At 44.5% G+C, this 16514-nt stretch overlaps 1 protein-coding gene across 13 annotated transcripts in view; it reads right to left on the bottom strand.

The window, feature by feature from the left end:
• The window catches only part of NPRL3 (NPR3 like, GATOR1 complex subunit), a 51284-nt gene extending 35252 nt beyond the window's left edge, over positions 1 to 16032 (bottom strand). For 3 of the 13 annotated variants that reach the window (XR_013927657.1, XR_013927658.1, XM_080384535.1), the window contains exons 1-5: positions 15823 to 16007; positions 14192 to 14261; positions 9096 to 9134; positions 5358 to 5487; positions 1981 to 2055 (exon numbers count right to left, since the gene is read on the bottom strand). Coding sequence is in view for 11 of the 13 variants with exons in the window: in XM_080384535.1 (XP_080240661.1) it covers positions 1981 to 2055; positions 5358 to 5487; positions 9096 to 9134; positions 14192 to 14261; positions 15823 to 15940 (432 nt within the window). In the remaining 2 variants the exon portion in view is untranslated. The other 10 variants (XM_080384543.1, XM_080384546.1, XM_080384544.1 and 7 more) reach the window with 10 other exon arrangements.
• Between the last annotated feature and the right edge of the window lie 482 nt (positions 16033 to 16514).

The following is a 16514-nucleotide window of genomic DNA, read 5'->3' as shown; positions in this document are numbered from 1 at the left end:
CCCTCTGCAGTGCACTACACCGTGCTAGGAAAAAATTTCCACTTACTTCTTGCACAGCGCTCTCCAGAAACTTGACGGCTCTCTATGAACTAAGAGTGTCTCATTTGGCAAATATGATTTAGTGCTATTACACACTCAATTACATCAGTATCATGACAGTGCCAAAATGCAAAAGCACATTTCCCTAGGAGAACCACTAGAAATTATATTCTAGAAAAATGTGGACTAGAAACAGCCTTCATAGCACTTCACCAAGCTCTTGCAATGTGGTGAACGAAGAAGCATTGGCTTCAATGCTTCTGCTTCCACAGGACTCAGTGCATACCTATGTCTGTGTTTACATGTGCATCTACACACACCTACCTACAACCAAAGCATGGTGCTTTACCAATACACCAAAACAACATAATTCTTGAAGCTAAGGTCTCTTAATGCATGAAATCTAAAATCAACTCCTGCACCGCAAATTCAGCACTTCCTGACCTAAGAATGTCCCACAGCACAAGAACACTGGATCCCCAGCAGAACTCAGTGAACAATTTCTTGCTTGACTCAGACTGATTGCTGGGATAATTGTGTGAAATCTTGCTCTTCGACTGAGGACAAACCACCCAGACTGTGGCCATTTCCACGTTAGTCACTACTGGAAAGCCAGCAGTAAGAAAAGTACTAGTGCCAAAAGGAAAAAAAAAAGAAAAGAAAATGTAATTTCACAAGCAGGGAGCTGAAGGCTTTTAAATCATGACATTGTATCCAGTCAAGCAAAAATCAACCATTTCCATAAAGACAGGTATTCCAACTCCCTCTTTTATTTTTAAGATGTTTCTTTGTATGTGTACCTGACACAAAAATAATATCTTAGCTCCACAGATGCAACTTTTGGGCTGGGAAGAGAAAGCCAGAACTCAGAAATCAAATAATGCTCAAACACAATCAACTTTCTAGGGTTTTATACCACCTAATCAGCCAAGCCAGGATCCCTGAACACAGACACCAACATCCAGTCAACAGAGCTGAAAAAAATTACAGGCAAACACTACGTATTTGCTCCAGGTTCTTACTGAGCATCAAAACCTAGTTATTCATCACTTGTACCTTCTCATTTAGAATGCTACAGCTTCTGCTCCCTGGCACTCTCCCTTTACAACGATCTCATTGCTAAGAGGAGGCAGCTTTCAAACACTGTCCATTTAATTATTAAAAAAGCCTGGAGGCACTGAGCAAAGACACATGTCTCTGTATCACACAGCATTAGTAAGAGCTCAAAACAATGCTGTTCTGAGCCACACTAGGCTTCTGAATGACTCTGCACTAAGCAAGCTTGGGTTGACCAAGGTTATGGTGGGGATCTGACCCTTCAGGCTGGCCAAGCATGAGCCGCTGACCACGCTGCCTCCTGCCTCCACTTCTGGAGCAGAGCCGACCACCAAGGTCCGAGCTGCATGGAGTCACAAGGGTCTGGCAGCACGCTAGTGCAGCTGTAGGGATTTGGTCCTATCCTGGGCAGGAGTAGAGCAGCCATGTCCAGAGAGCGACATCTGACACACAGGACAGTCAGAGCCAGGCTGCTTCCTGCACAGCTTCGTGGGACAAGCCTCAGTTGCAGGGTCTAGAAAAATCACAGCAGATTACCAGCTCACTAATAACAAAAGACAAGAGACATACAGGACTTGCAGCTGGGTCGTATCTATTTTGCGAAGTGGCTTCTTGCATGCCTTTACACTCTGGGGATTTAAAACCAAAAACTCTAGAAAATGTCCTGAAAAGAACAACTGTACTTGTTTTCTACTGGGCTGGAAAACCTTCCCACTTCTCAGTGTCAGATTCTACAATGTTTAGGCTTGTTGCTTCCAATTAAAATATCCCCATGGTATCAGGCACTGAATGTTTTACAAAAGATTACTGGAACATGAGCCTACTGCATTCTCTTATAGATCCAAAGCACATCCCACTGTCAGACGTCATGAAGATGGTCCTTACCCTTAGTGCAAACACCACATTGAAGAGAATCATAGTGGGCATCTCCCTCTTCGGTGAGGGATCAGTTTTGGATACCTGAAAATATTTAAAAAAAAAATCCCATAGGCTAGTGTCAGTAGGATCCAGTAACAATGGAAAAAAAGAAAAAAAACACAACCTAACTTGGTCAAATAACAAGTTTGCTGAGAAAAAGAGAGCAGACAAATCAAACCATTAAATCTGACTTGTAACTATTATTTTATTTTATTAGTGTCACAGTTACTCTACAACACTGCCTTTTCTGAGAAGCTGTGAAGGCTTACACAAAAGCATTTTCATCATGACCATGGAAATGAGTATCAGCTCAGATAGCAGTCTTACTAGGTTTCTTTACTATTGCAATTTAGCATCATTAGTTTTAAATTCCTTAGCAGAATTGTCATATATATTGTTAACTAAAGAGAAGTCCATAGATTTCTCATCCCAGGTCACACCTATTCTTTTGCTTCCTAAAATTCCCATTTGGATTGTGTCATGTTACAAACTGTTGCTTTTATCAGAAAAAAAATATGCTCTAGAACTGCAGTACTAAAATAAAAAGTTTGATTTTCCCTTCCTGCAGGGTTTTTCAAACACATTCTCCAGCTCCCCCTATTCTTTCTGCAGCAGAGAGCTTCATGCCTAATGCAGGTACAGACTTTCTGGTGGGGAGGCCCAGTGGAAGCCAAGACAAGCAAGCTGAATTTGCACAGCTGGGACTAACAACTCCGAATTGAGCAAGCGTCACCACAAGATGGAGCACAAAATCCAGGGGACGTTCCTGCTACCCCCGAAACTGCCTGCTGAACACCCATCCAATCCCAAGTGAAAAAGCTATAACCTGCCAGACCAAACCAAACACCCAGCTAACCTAGTATTCGGTCTCTATGTGCATGAGTATGTGCATACGTAGCTAATGCAGCATCTGAGACGGAGCAAAAGCAGAGAAGCTGAAAAAAGCAGAGCTGCATCCACCCTTCCTGACAGGTTCCAAGCATCATCAATGAACTGCTCAGCAGTGAAATCCGAAATCCCAGTGCTTTCACTCAGTAGTCTTAATTAGAGAAATTAAAGAATTTAATTAGTCAATTAGAGAAACTAAAAAAAGCGATACATATTTCTGTTTTTTTCTGATGTGTAAGTGAAGTTCTATCAAAAAGGTGGTGATGGGAGGGTGGTAAAACCCATTTACTGTGTGTATTTGTTCTCAAGTTAGAGGTTCCGGAATGTCTTGTGAATTTCAATAAAGCCCTTCTGAGTGTAGGGACTGATTCTGTTCCTTCTTTAAAATCAAAGAAACTACCTGGGATGCAGGCTAATTTCATATCACTTCTCCAGAAAACACAAGAAAAGACTAAGCTGGAAAAGAAAATGTTGAAGGAATTCAAAGAATTCAGAATATTGCTACATAAAAGGCATACAGGATTAAATATCTGTGCTTTTGTAACTCCTGAATCTCATCTGAGTAAGAATTTGCTGAGCTGTCCCGTGGATTAATTTATGACTCTGAAAGACCCAAACCAGAGACTGTCAGGTTACTCCAGTCACTGCCTTTGCTCCCATGGGAAAGGAGCTCCATCTAGCTTCCTCCTAACTGCAGAAGGGTCCCAGATTTAGAACTCAAATGAGCTAGCAAGAGTTAGCTGCCACATCTAGAAAATTCTGTGTGCTAGAAAGTTCTGGAGTGCCTACCAGGGTGATAAGACACACCCAAAAAGAAGATTCTACAAAAATTAATTTAAAAAGTGTGTACAGCACTTTATAACTTCATTTATTTACCCAGATGCAATTTTATTTAGATAAATTGAAAATGGAGAGGAATTTCCTGCAATTAGGATAAAACTGACTGGGAAGTAGAGAGAATGTATAATAACACGTGGTAAATAATGCAAATACAAAATTTCAACCTAATTTACACTACATTTAGTTGTACCTTTCAGACAAGATTAACAAAATAAAGGAATCTGATACTTCGAGAGCACAGGCCACCCCTGTCAGGGCCCTGAGGGCACCAAAAGGTCTTAATGGTCCTGAGCAGCCCCGATTGGGTCCCCCCACGCACCACAGCCCATGACCTGGGAGCCCCATTTAAGCTGAGCCCAGGGCCTGTAGGTGCACCTGTCTCCAGCCGGTCTCCTGGATGGACTTTCGACCTACATCGTGTTAGGTAGCTTGTCTCCAGGATGGACCCTTAAGCACACTGCAGCCTCATCGCCAAGCCCTGCCTCTGCTCCCATCTCCTTTTGCTCCAGGCTGGGGTCCCTGTAGAGACCCTGGGCCTGGTTCAGCGCTTGCCTTGTCTGGGGCTGGTGATGTACTTGCACAGCTTGGGAACGCTTGAATCCTGTCTTCCAAACCAGCTTAAGTATTTGAGGACTGAGTCTTGGTGATCCTCTGTCACTTTTCTTGTAGACTCATGACAGTTTCGAAAGTGGAACACTAGCATCTTCTGATGCTTGAGGCCAGCTCCTCACTTGGATTAAAGCAGTCTGGTCCTCTAAATATCAAGGAGCAGTTGCCAACAATCTGTTTGCACCTCTAATTATAGATAGAAAGGATGACAGAATTGGCAAGCAGACTTTTTTCCTGAAAAAATGAACGATTTAGCAAATTTGCTGAAAAAATGAGATCAAAGCAGTTCAGTGACAGAGATCCGTGTTGGATTCAGAAATCACCAAAGCCTAGTTCATTCTTACAGTCTATCAGGAAGAAGGAACTGGACAGGGAAGATTTTGCACACAGAAGCATGTAAATTCTTTCCTAGATTTAAGCAGGACCTTTTCCATAGCCTAGGTGGCAAGTGCTTTCATTCCAAGCTGCTAAAACACAGGCCACGGAGCAAGGTCTCAATGCAAACAGCAGCCTGACTTTGTCCACAAGAAAATTTCAAACCTCTTTCTACATTCTACCTATTTCAACCAAGCCTCGCAAATCGTCTTCAGCACCACTAAGAGTTAAAAGCCAAACAAGGCTGACAGCTTCTACCATTCCTGAAGGTTTAGGGTGGTTTGTTTTGGGGTTTTTTTAACTGCCATACTAATGAGAGGTGTTAAAAAGCTAACTTGCAATAGCTAACATAGTGAGAAACTGCTTTTTAAGCTGGACTGCTTAGTATTACTCCTCTTTACCCAAACTGCTTTTCTACAGTAACCAGAGGGGGGGTTCAGCAAATTGCTGACACGGCTCCCTCAGTTTGCCACTCACTGTATTTATCTGGAAGTAAGTAAAAAGCCAGCTTTGAGCATCAGGAAGTGAAAACAGGATCAAAAGCCAACACGCGCATTCTGAATCCTAAGCTTCCTAACCAAGCCAGGCAGTTTGTAAAGAAGCAGGTCCCTGGAGCGGACCTGGCACCGTACCTGCCCCAGGGCATGCTGAAGCAATGTGGGATGGCCAACAAAGCGAACATTGTCAATCTTCAGTTCAAACTTCTTGCCACACATATCTGACTTGGTAGCCAAAATGGTTGCCAGGATGACATCCGAAAACCTTGAAAAGCAGCAACAGAAGTTATTACAATTTTCAAAAAACATACCCCCAGAATATTTCCCCCAATACAGGTATATTTAACTCATAAGTTTTTAAAGTATTGTAAATTGCATCTAAATTGCTGTACCTGGAGTACCACCAATTAAGTAAAATTAAGAACCCCTTAATTACGTCTCTCAGATCATCACAATTATAAAACAGGAAGCATTCACGACAAAGACTGCAGGGTCATGCTTATTTAATTACATGCTCAGCAAAATACATTGGAAAGATTAGATGCAGTTCGCTTAAATATAAAAACAGCTCAAGTTAGCCATTGCCTAGATTTAGCTGCAGGTTAATGAACTTACTAAGCAACTACATATTGACACAGCCTGTCACTCAAGCACAACAGAGATCTTTAAGCCACCCAGTATGGCAGAGGGGAAGGTAAGAAAGAGCTGATTTAATTAGAAGAACATACAACCAACACTTGTCCTTCCTTTCCCAAAGTTTATCAGTGAGACTCAAAAGTTTCTCACTTAACAGATCACAACCTGTGCCCTTCTGAGTGCTGCCTGGCCTCACCTGGGCTTCCTCATTCAATAAACCAAATGTTAGACAAATTCATGACAGGGCAGGCCCTTCCCAACACCAACCACGGTGTTACTGGGTTGCTCTGGATCGGTGGTGGGAAGAAAGCAGCTGCGAGACAGGAGGGCAAGTATCTACAAGGAGTCTGCCCTGTAAAAGACAGCTACCACTGCAAAAATGGGTAAGAATCCAGTGTGACAAGGGAGGAAAATTCTGCAACTGCTCTTTCCGATGGCATTGCGACATGTGTCTGGTCTCTACAAACACTTGTTTTCCTCAGGGTGTCCTCTGAGACAGTGGAGCTCATTTCCACAGGGAAGGGGATGTCAGCTAGCTGCTGGAGGGAATTTATTCTAGAATAGGAGCAGTGCAAGGTTTGCTATTAGCAAGTTCTTTCCTTATCTGATTTCTCTGAGGCTCCCATTTAACCAAATGAATTTCAAACCAGCTTCTGATGAGACCAGTTTTTCTTAAAGAATGACAACGTTTATTTCATTTTCTTCACTTACATGCAGGGATGTGTCCCCCTGTCAGACCATCCCCCTCCGCCAGGCAGGTATCCCAGATAACCCAGTATCACTCAGAGAAAAGGGCAGGCATGGGTGTGTGCTACACTCACCTTATCTCTCAGCCACAAGTGAGCCCTCAATGCCCAGAGAAGGAATTAATGTACCATATTCCTGGTTCACCCTAAGTGAGTTACAGAGCACTACAGAAATTAAGACAAATGCGCACACCCAGGCCTTTTGTGTGTACCCACCTGCATATGACCCAGGGGGCACTTCTTTTATTAGACCTACATATACTGAAGATGAAAGACAACATGGACATTTTACAAACTGTCAAAGCCCCAGTGTTTGTCAACCTGACCACAGCACGCTGCTTATGTTTGGCTTATGGAAGGAGCAGCTGCATACAAATGTCCAAATCCCCTGACCACTCTGCTTCAAACACAGCTAAGGGCAAGCAGAGAGATGGGGAGACTAGCCAGAGGCTCCTGGGGCCACTGAGCCCACGGTCCTCAGCCACCATACTGCACAACACACGGAGTTTTTGAAGAAAGAGCAAAATGTCCTTAAACAGTACCGGGACTGACAGTTCCTGGAGATCACATTCAAAATAGGAAAAAGAGTCACCATGACAGCAGTGAGCTTTTCCCCCTCTTTTTGCCTGTTCAGCTGTGTTCATTAACAGGCTCATCATGGAGCCAGGAAGACCGTAATAATGATGCATCCAAAATGAGCATATGGTCATTGCAGGGTGAAGGGAGAAGGAGGGTAAACTAGAAAATGCCTGCTCGCTGGTAAGAAATTACTCTTCCCTCCCCCAGCCTCGGCAAAGGATACCTTGGGAGCTGGAAAACTGATCATTACAATGACTCACCACTGTTAAGATTTGACTTTTTCAAGGAATTACACCAGCAGATCTTTTAACAGATAAACATGGTGCTGAACCTAAGAGTTCAGCATTTCCCCAAGGGAGCTCATGACACCAACAGCCCTCTGTCTGCCCTGCCCTGTATGTGGCTCTGAGGGGAGGAGGAAATTAAAAGGTTGATTTTGTAAAGTCCTCAGTACCTTCCCACTAGCACAGGCTTCTCTTTCTGGGAGAGTACTGCACCTGCAGACAGATGACTCACTCAGGACAGCCCTGTGGTGGGTTACACAGGTGCTACCTGATAGGTACAGACACTTGGTATCACCACAGGCTCTCCCAAGAGTGACCTGGACTACAGTCCCATTCTCCTCATCCGACAGCCTAGATTTACCACGTTTGCTCCTTTGGGGTTTTTTCCCCCAATGATCTACATAATTTATACATATCTTAGGCCTCAGGATGACGGAGAGATTGAGGGACAGCAGATACATTATCCTCATCATTTCAATTAATTGTCTCATCTTAGAAAATAACACTTTTACTGATTTTTCTAATCTGCCGGCTGTATTAAGATGACCTACATATACTGACTTATCAGAGCCCAAGAGTTTATTAGAAGCAGATTACGTTTCACAGTTGGGCAGTAACAGTCCTTTCTTCTATGAGATTTGTCTGAGCATTGTGATTTCCAGAGGGAAGCAAACCTCTCTTGTACTAAGGAATTCAGCAGGCGGAAACTAAATACAAAAAACAAAAGCTTTGATTTGGCCAAAATATCCTACCATTCCTATCACAAGCTCAACATAGCAGCAACAACAGACAATCCAGCAGTACGGTACAAACCACACTAGTGCAGATCAACTGCTGTCACCGGCATCTCCTCTGGAAACCCAGCTGAAACAACAATTGCTTTAGCATGCGGAAAAGGAGGGGGAAAAGAATCTCAAACACAAGTTCATTTTTTTCCCCAAGAACAAATAAGAACTTTTTATATGCCACAGGAATTCAAAGCGAGGTTTATATAAAGAATTCTTTTTGAAGTAATTTAGAATTGGAGTTGAGTATCTAGGTGAGCATCTTTATGTTAAACAGGGACTAGAGAATACTTCTGGGGTCCTGGGTAGAGATCAGCACTTTTCCCTCCACACATTCAAAAAGGGGTCAGATATAATGCAGTCATCTAGCTTAGCTTACGGGGGCACCAAGAACAAGCAACCAGCACAGCTGCTCAAAACCAGGTCTCTGAAGAGCTCTCCATAATTCCTGTGGGATTAAATAGTTTACTCACTGATCTGTATTTTTAAGTCATTGTTCATCAGAAAGCAATTTGTTTCAGGGCCCCTTGTTGGAGTAACTACAATGCCAAGGTTATACTTGTTGCATTCTTGGAGGATCACAACTTTTCTCAGTTCACAGAAGGGACAGTACCACACCCATTCTGGATACCCTACAGGAAGCACAGAAATGTTAGTAGGACCTTTGTAATTATCCTAGCATAAACCTTTAGGGATACCTTTCCTACAGCCATTGTGATTTAGCATATAATTATCTCATCATTCAGTGTAAAACAGAAACCAGAAACAAAGCACAATTAAAAGGATGGTGAGAAAAGTAAGCCATTCTAGACAAAGGTGATTGTTTAGAACATTTGGTCTTACCCTGAAACCAATTGCTCATCAGTTAGAGGACATTGGTCTCTGAAATGGGAACATGGCCATAAACACAAAACAAAACACAACAAAAGAAAATAAACGAGGCGAGTACACAAAATAAAAAAAAAAAAAGAGATAATATTAAAAACTAGGATGAACTATTAAGGGTTAAACTCCTGTAAAGGAAATATGAAATATAAGTATTGAAAAGAGTCAAAAGTTAATGGTAGGTGAATTCTGGGGACGTATTGCAGGCTTAGATTGGCAACACTGAGAAAGGCTAAGGCGTTTTAGTCCTCCTGTTAACACTGGCTGCTGTAATGCGTTCCCACAACACATTGCATTTATGGAGCTGTATCTACATCATACTTTTTAATTCATGCTTACCTTACGAAATAATAGAAGAAGTTGCAGTCTGATTTACCGCAAATTCTAAACATCAGTTTCTTTTCTAGACTATTACTAGCATTTTCACCAAAGGAGCATCCTATGCAGCCCCAAACAGCCCACAGCTCTTCACAACTGATTCTGGTGCTTCCATACCCACAAGACTTAGAAAAGGAGGATGCCAACCGTTTATTGTCACATGCACAGCCAGGATTCTGTAAAGGGCCTTGCACACAGAGCAGCTGCTGCTCTCTGCAGGGATCTAAACAATAGGTGCAAGTCTGGCCAGACTCACAGCACAAGCATGAAGTCACCCTCCATCTCCCTCTGCCCCAGGCAGTAAGCAGAAACTTAGGAAAGTAGGCTGAAAATGTTTTCAAGGCAGAGCCTGAAAACCTTCTTTACAACAGGTGTACACAGCAAGGTTCTGTTAATAGCCCTACTCACTTTGATATCAGAGAAACAAACACACACCTATTTTCATTGTAACAGTCAACTGCTTTTTTCCCCCCTCCAAATAACAAGGGAAAAAAGGACTTGGTTCCAGAAACAAATTTCCTATATATACTGAAAAATGAAACTGATAAAAGCTTTATACTGTCCACATTAGAAATGGGAGACAAAATTAAAACCTCCAACAATTATTTAATCCAAAAGACAGTGGATTTCTACTGGTCACATTGAAAAGGGAACCTAGAACAATCCTAAATGACAAACTATACAAAGAGGGTAATATTACAGGAAGGATGTTTTAAAGGGAGGGCGGGAGGGAGGGAGGGAGGGATGGATGGATGGATGAATGAATGGAAAAGCACGGGCTTACAGAAAGGAAGCCTTTCAGAACAGATACGAGGAAGAACACTGGAGTCCAGTGAAAGAGGGACAGAGGATTCAGAAATGTTATCACAGGAGAGCTACTGTTTGTTAGAAAGGGACATTCAAGTCCTTGTTTGTCAGTAACTTGGGGGTTTTTATAACAGAAGCATTTGGCCAATTAATGACACCAATGCTGTCAAACTTGCTAAATCTCCTTCAGTTAGTCAGTTATGCTACTAAAAAATGTGAAGTCTGGTGTAACCTATGTTATTATATGTGCATCTTCATTAGAATTTTTGCTTGCCGACTATACCACCTTCAGAAAAACTACAAAAACCATTTCAGAACAATTTAACAAAGTATTATCTTATGGCTTCAAAAGAGTAATTGCCTCACGTTTTTTCAGGGGATAAAAAAATTAAAAATAACTGGCAGGCATCTCCATAAGCCGTGAGGGGTATGTATTACTGGTAAAGCACTTAAAAACTGCAGGATGTTTTTGAAGAGAGCAAATGATGAAAGACTGAGAAGAAGCCAATAAAGAGAGACACTTGACAGGCAATTTGTTTTCTGAAAGATTCTTCTGAATACCTTTTGTTGCACGGCCACCATCAACACACCTCAACCACTTCTGCTGCTTGACTTGCTTTTAAAAGGAAGAAAAATCTGTATACTGAAGATCCAAACACACAGCTCCATTGAATAGAAATTAATACGAGCAAGATCTGGGTTCCAATAGCTTAGGAAAAAAGCAATGGTAAACCTTATCTAGGATACAATTGATTCTAGATTGCTAGTAAATTAAAGACAGCCATGCAGCATAAAAAAAAAAAAAAAAAAAAAAGGATGAATCCAACCCTCATAACTATTGCAGGAACAAGATAAATCTGAAATAACCCTTATTACTGAACATGAAAACATACAAAAGACCCAACCCTTCAACATTATCAAACATTGCCACACACCATCAACTCAGCCTAGCAGCCTGTCTGCCCCAAAGCCTCAGTCTGTGCCATCAAAAACATAGAAGGTTGGAAAAGACCTTTAAGATCACCAAGTCCAACCATTAACCCAGCACTGCCAAGCCCAGCACTAAACCATGTCCCCGAGCACCACATCTACGTCATTTAAATACCTCCAGGGATGGTGATTCTCCCACCTCCCTGGGCAGCCTGTTCCAGTGCTTGGCCACCCTTTCAGTGGAGACATTTTCCCAACACCCAACCTAACCTCCCCTGGTGCAGCCTGAGGCGGCTGCCTCTTATCCTGTTGCTGTTTATCTGGGAGAAGAGACCGACCCTCCCTGCCTACACCCCCCTGCCAGGCAGCTGTAGGGAGCAATAAGGTCCCCCCGAGCCCCCTCCTCTCCAGGCCAAACACTCCCAGTTCCCCCAGCCAAATCATATGCATCTTGCTCTCTCCAAGACACCTGCACCTTTCTGCCTCCACTCTCCCCTTAGAATCTCTTCTACTCCAAGGCACCAACCTCTGTTACTCCTAACGTGGTCCGATACAAATCAAAAGTCTGAGCAACCTGTTTTACATGGTTTTGAAGATCCCTTTTTGTTTTGTGCTAGGGTCTGTGTACCTAAAACTTGCACATTTTTCCACCTGTATCACTAAGTCCAGTGAAAGATACTAACTCTGCCAACAAACCTCCTCTTGTCTAATATAAATTAACAGTACTCAGTATAAAGAGTATTGGTGATTTCTTCTACTGGCTGTTTGCACTGAAGAGAAGGATATGTTTAGCTGCTCTTACATCAGCTGTACGGGATGCAGCATACTTAGAACACCGCTTACACTGGTATCGGGAAAAAGCTTTCCAATAAACAAACCTGGAACAAATGCAATTTTGAAAAAAACTCTGAACTTCTGAATGCAGGTGCCCAGCCATGTAAGCAGCACAAGCAGTGTGTTGGGCCTTGGTATCTGGCCTCTAGCAGAACCAAGACTTTCAGAGTAACATAAATGCTCCTCTTCTATTTCCCCTTCATCTGCATGGCAGCTACCGACAGATCCACTGGAGATAATATTCAGGGACTTCCTGCTAACAGACCTGTGCTGGCTGACACCTCAGTTTTGTAACACTGACCTTAATAAGAGTTGGGTGCAGACACTGCAGCACGAATTTCTATGTATTGCTATATACAGAACTGTACAAGTGACAACTACTTTTTTCTGAAGACCGTCACTGCAGAGGAGGATTTCTGTCTCAATGTTCTTTCATTCAGCGCTTCAGAACTGTGATACCTTGCACTTAGTGAGCTCAGTTGAGAGATCATATATTCTTTTAAACACTAAAAGCTTAATAAGATATACCTGACCAGAACATTAAGCACTAACTTTCAAGCCCAGAGTTCTGGACACTATTACAATGAAATAATCTTTATTTAACACAGGTTACATGCCAGAACATTCAATCTACTTAAAACCAGGTTCAGGAAAATACTAGCAGTTTTCTCATCTGACCATAATTTGAAATTATAAAAGCTCTTCCTATATCACTGTAGTAGCCACATACTGCATTACCCTAATTCAGCACCACAGGCAACACCAAGCATTAAGTGCTTTGTCCAACCTGCCAAAACGGCAGAGGCAACAAGAATCAGAATCAGACAGAAGCTGGTACCATTCCAACACCATCTTAATCTATCTAAGGAAAGACTAGAGCCAGGGTTTTGAACAGCAACCAACAAAATCCCTGAGATAACCAACATACGTGTGCTCTGGGACTTCCTAATGTGCATACTAGCTGCTGTCCACAGCACAGTCTGAAATGCCATTCACCAATTACCAAACTCACAAAACCACAGCTTGCTCCCACTAGAGTTGTGCCCTGTACCGTACTGCACTCACTGGCGACATGACAGAAGTCTGCATTTGAAGGTTTCAAAGACACCAGAAGAAGCAAGAGACGCAAATGACCTCAAGCAAATGTGTTTTAATAAGATCCCAGTCCTGGAAAAACATATGAATTAATGAAGTCCGCTGTCATTGGTGTTTTTAATTTCACCTAAACCAGTCACAGTCATAAAGCTAAGAACACGCTGACATTTTGCAAGGCTGGAATCTAAATTTATTTTTGGGGGGCAAGTGATGAGTACTTCTTATTTTACTCTTACATATGAGAAGAGTAGCAACTACCCTCTTTTACTAATACTGGAGATTAAAACACCCATCACAAAAAAGATCTGCAACCGAGCTACAGGCCAATGGAGAAAAAACCCAACTTTTTCTTTCCCAGATTTGTCTCCTATCTAATGGTGATAAATTTAGAACTATGCAGCAGATTTCACATTTTCTACAAAAACTAATTAGTGTCCATTCGCATGTATGTGCAGGCTGAATAACGCACTGCCTATTTTCAGTGCACTTGTTACCCATAATTTCCTGTAATCGAAAAACTATCTTTAAGTCTCAGTTCCCTTTTGAGCTACTATTTCACTTTACAGACACAAAGGCAGCCATATCTGGAGAAACAAAATTAGTTATTCATTAGTGCACAGCAATTCCATACAATAATTACAGAAGATAGGGAAGATTTTGAGGCAACTGAGTAATATATCCAGTCAAAGGTAGGAAGGTAAAGAAAAGTGGAATTTTGCCGAAGGATTAATACTCCTAGTTTTGAAAGAGTAATATTGCCTTCCTAATGAGCACAAGATATCTGTCCTATACCTTGCCCAGAAAACAACACATTTGGTAGCATTCCCTCATGAGACATTCCTCGTTCCTAAGCACTAATTTGCTCATAACTTGGCATTAAAGCATTTTTTGGCAGGTCATCCTCTATACAGTCCAGGAGAATTTGCCTACTGAATTAGGAGACAAGAGAGCAAGATGTCGTGACTCCTCTGCTTCAAACTCTTAGGCAACAAGAAAAGTTTTCCCCCTACCTGGAGTCCCCATCTTGATCTTCTGTGGCGTCACCAGAGCCATTCACAGCATATCGACTCCTTGGTTTATCTGAAGCAAAGAATAAACACAACATTTTCAAGGAACAGTCTCCTTAAAGTGTGTGTTAAGAGAATACTTGACCATGCCATATTTAAAATTATTTATAAAGCAGATATAAAAAAAGTAGTATCAAAAGCAGAAACCCCCTTCCTTTCTAGGTAGGGGTACCAGATCTTTCTTTTTTATATCTATATATTATATAGATATATACATATAAAATAAATAAACGTCTCATATAAAATATGAGAAAGAGGTTTTCATTTTCAGGGGATAAAGAGGAGAAAGTAAAACATTCACAGAAACACCTTTTCTCTCAAGTGCCAGGTAACAGTTTGCAGTCTGAGAGAGAGCGGCAAATAAAATTCTGACCAATGTGTTTCCCTCATTATTGCTCCGGTTTCAGGACAACGATAATGCTCCAGGTGCCCCTCCTGCAGTCACCAGTATCGAAATCCTTCACCATCAAAAAGCAGGAGGGGGTAGCAGGGAATCTGCCAGCCCCAAACAGATTTCACCCATAAAAGGGGTTCAAAGAAGATTCTCTCCTGCTAAAAAGCAACTCACAACCTAAACAGGGGCGTTAAACCTCTAGTGACTTGCAGCAGTCAGCAAGCAACCCAAGTCAAACAGCCCCATCGCTCTGCAGCGCCCTGAGGCCCAGCACCAAGACGCTCACGCACCGGCGAGGCCTGGTGGGACAGTGACCCTGCCCGCAGTGCCATGGGCACAGCCATCCTGCCACCGGCCCCCATGCTCCAAGTCTGGCCCCAGTCACTGTCCTGCATCAGGAATCTCGGAGAAAGAGGTACAACAAACAGTGGCTCCACAGCAGCCAGCGGGCACCCAAACGGTCCTGCGTTCCAGAAACCACAACACCTCCTCCGCCCCATTACTCCACACAAGGGACTCAACTCTCTTACTTTCTACCAATTATCAGTTAAAGCTCACTAAGTGTCCTCCAAATCCCCTCTCCCAGACAGGTCCCTCTACTTCTCACCCTGCCGCCTCCTCCTCCTCCTTCCCCTACAGCTCTTAAAACCCACTTGCTTCAGCTGACCCAGGAATAGCAACGAGGCACTGGCCTGGTTCACACCTGGCACCCGCACGGTTCGATTAACATGGGGTGTGAGGGGGGCGAGAGGGGTGCCAGGGCACCCGGAGGTGTGAGGGGGCGAGAGGGGTGCCAGGGCACCCGGGGGGTGTGAGGGGGCTGTGAGGGGTGCCAGGGCACCTGGAGGTGTGAGGGGGGTGTGAGGGGTGCCAGGCCCCCACAGAGGGTACGAGGCATGGAGGGGGTGTGAGACCACCACAGGGGGTGTGAGGGAGGGTGTGGGGTACCACAGGAATGTGAGGGGGGGTATATGGGACACCACAGGAATGTGAGAGGGGGGTATATGGGACACCACAGGGGTGTGAGGGGGGTATGTGGGGTACCACAGGGGTGTGAAGGGGGTATGTGGGGTACCACAGGGGTGTGAGGGGGGTATGTGGGGTACCACAGGGGTGTAAAGAGGTGCCAGGCCCCCGGGGGCAGCCGCAGTCCCCGAGCCCCGCGGCGTCGCGCACTTACTGGCCTGTGCGGCGGGGTGCTCGGCGCCGCGCTGGAAGGGGAAGCGGAAGAGCAGCTTGTTGCCGCGGCTGCCCGAGCTCACCAGGATAACGCTGATAGGGCTGGTGCTCTCGCCCATGCCGGCACGGCACGGCACGGCCCGGCCCGGCCCGCAGGAAGGCGGCACGGCGCGGCACGGCACGGCACGGCACGGCCCGCGGGAAGGCGGCACGGCACCCTGGCTTCCGCTTCCGCCGCTGCCCGCTGAGCCCGGCTGCGCTGGGGCGGAGCCGCCGGGGCGTCCCGGAGCCGCCGGGGCCTCCCGGCTGTGGGCAGCGCGGGGCCGGCCCCAGCGCCTGACGGCCCGCTCCGGCCCGGAGCCGCCACCCCCGCAGCCCAGTGTCCTCAGTTCAGCCCAAGCGCAGCACCTCGCACCCCTGCAGTCCTGGGCCCCAGTTCAGCCCAGTGCCCCCAGTTCAGCCCAGCACCTCACACACCTGCAGTCCTGACGCCCAGTTCAGCCCAGTGCCCCCAGTTCAGACCAGCAGCTCGCACCCCTGCAGCCCTGTCCTCTAGTTCAGCCCAAGCCTAGCACCTTGCACCCTAGCAGCTCTGCTCCCCAGTGACCCCCGGTTCAGACCAGCAGCTTGCATCCCTGCAGCCCTGTCCCCCAGTTCAGCCCAGTGATCCCAGTTCAGCCCAAGCCCAGCACC

This window comes from Falco punctatus (assembly GCF_963210335.1).
Source record: "Falco punctatus genome assembly, chromosome: 4".
Classification (NCBI taxonomy): Eukaryota; Metazoa; Chordata; class Aves; order Falconiformes; family Falconidae; genus Falco; species Falco punctatus.
Note: the sequence above shows the minus strand (reverse complement) of the source record. Positions and strands in the feature narration are given on the sequence as shown.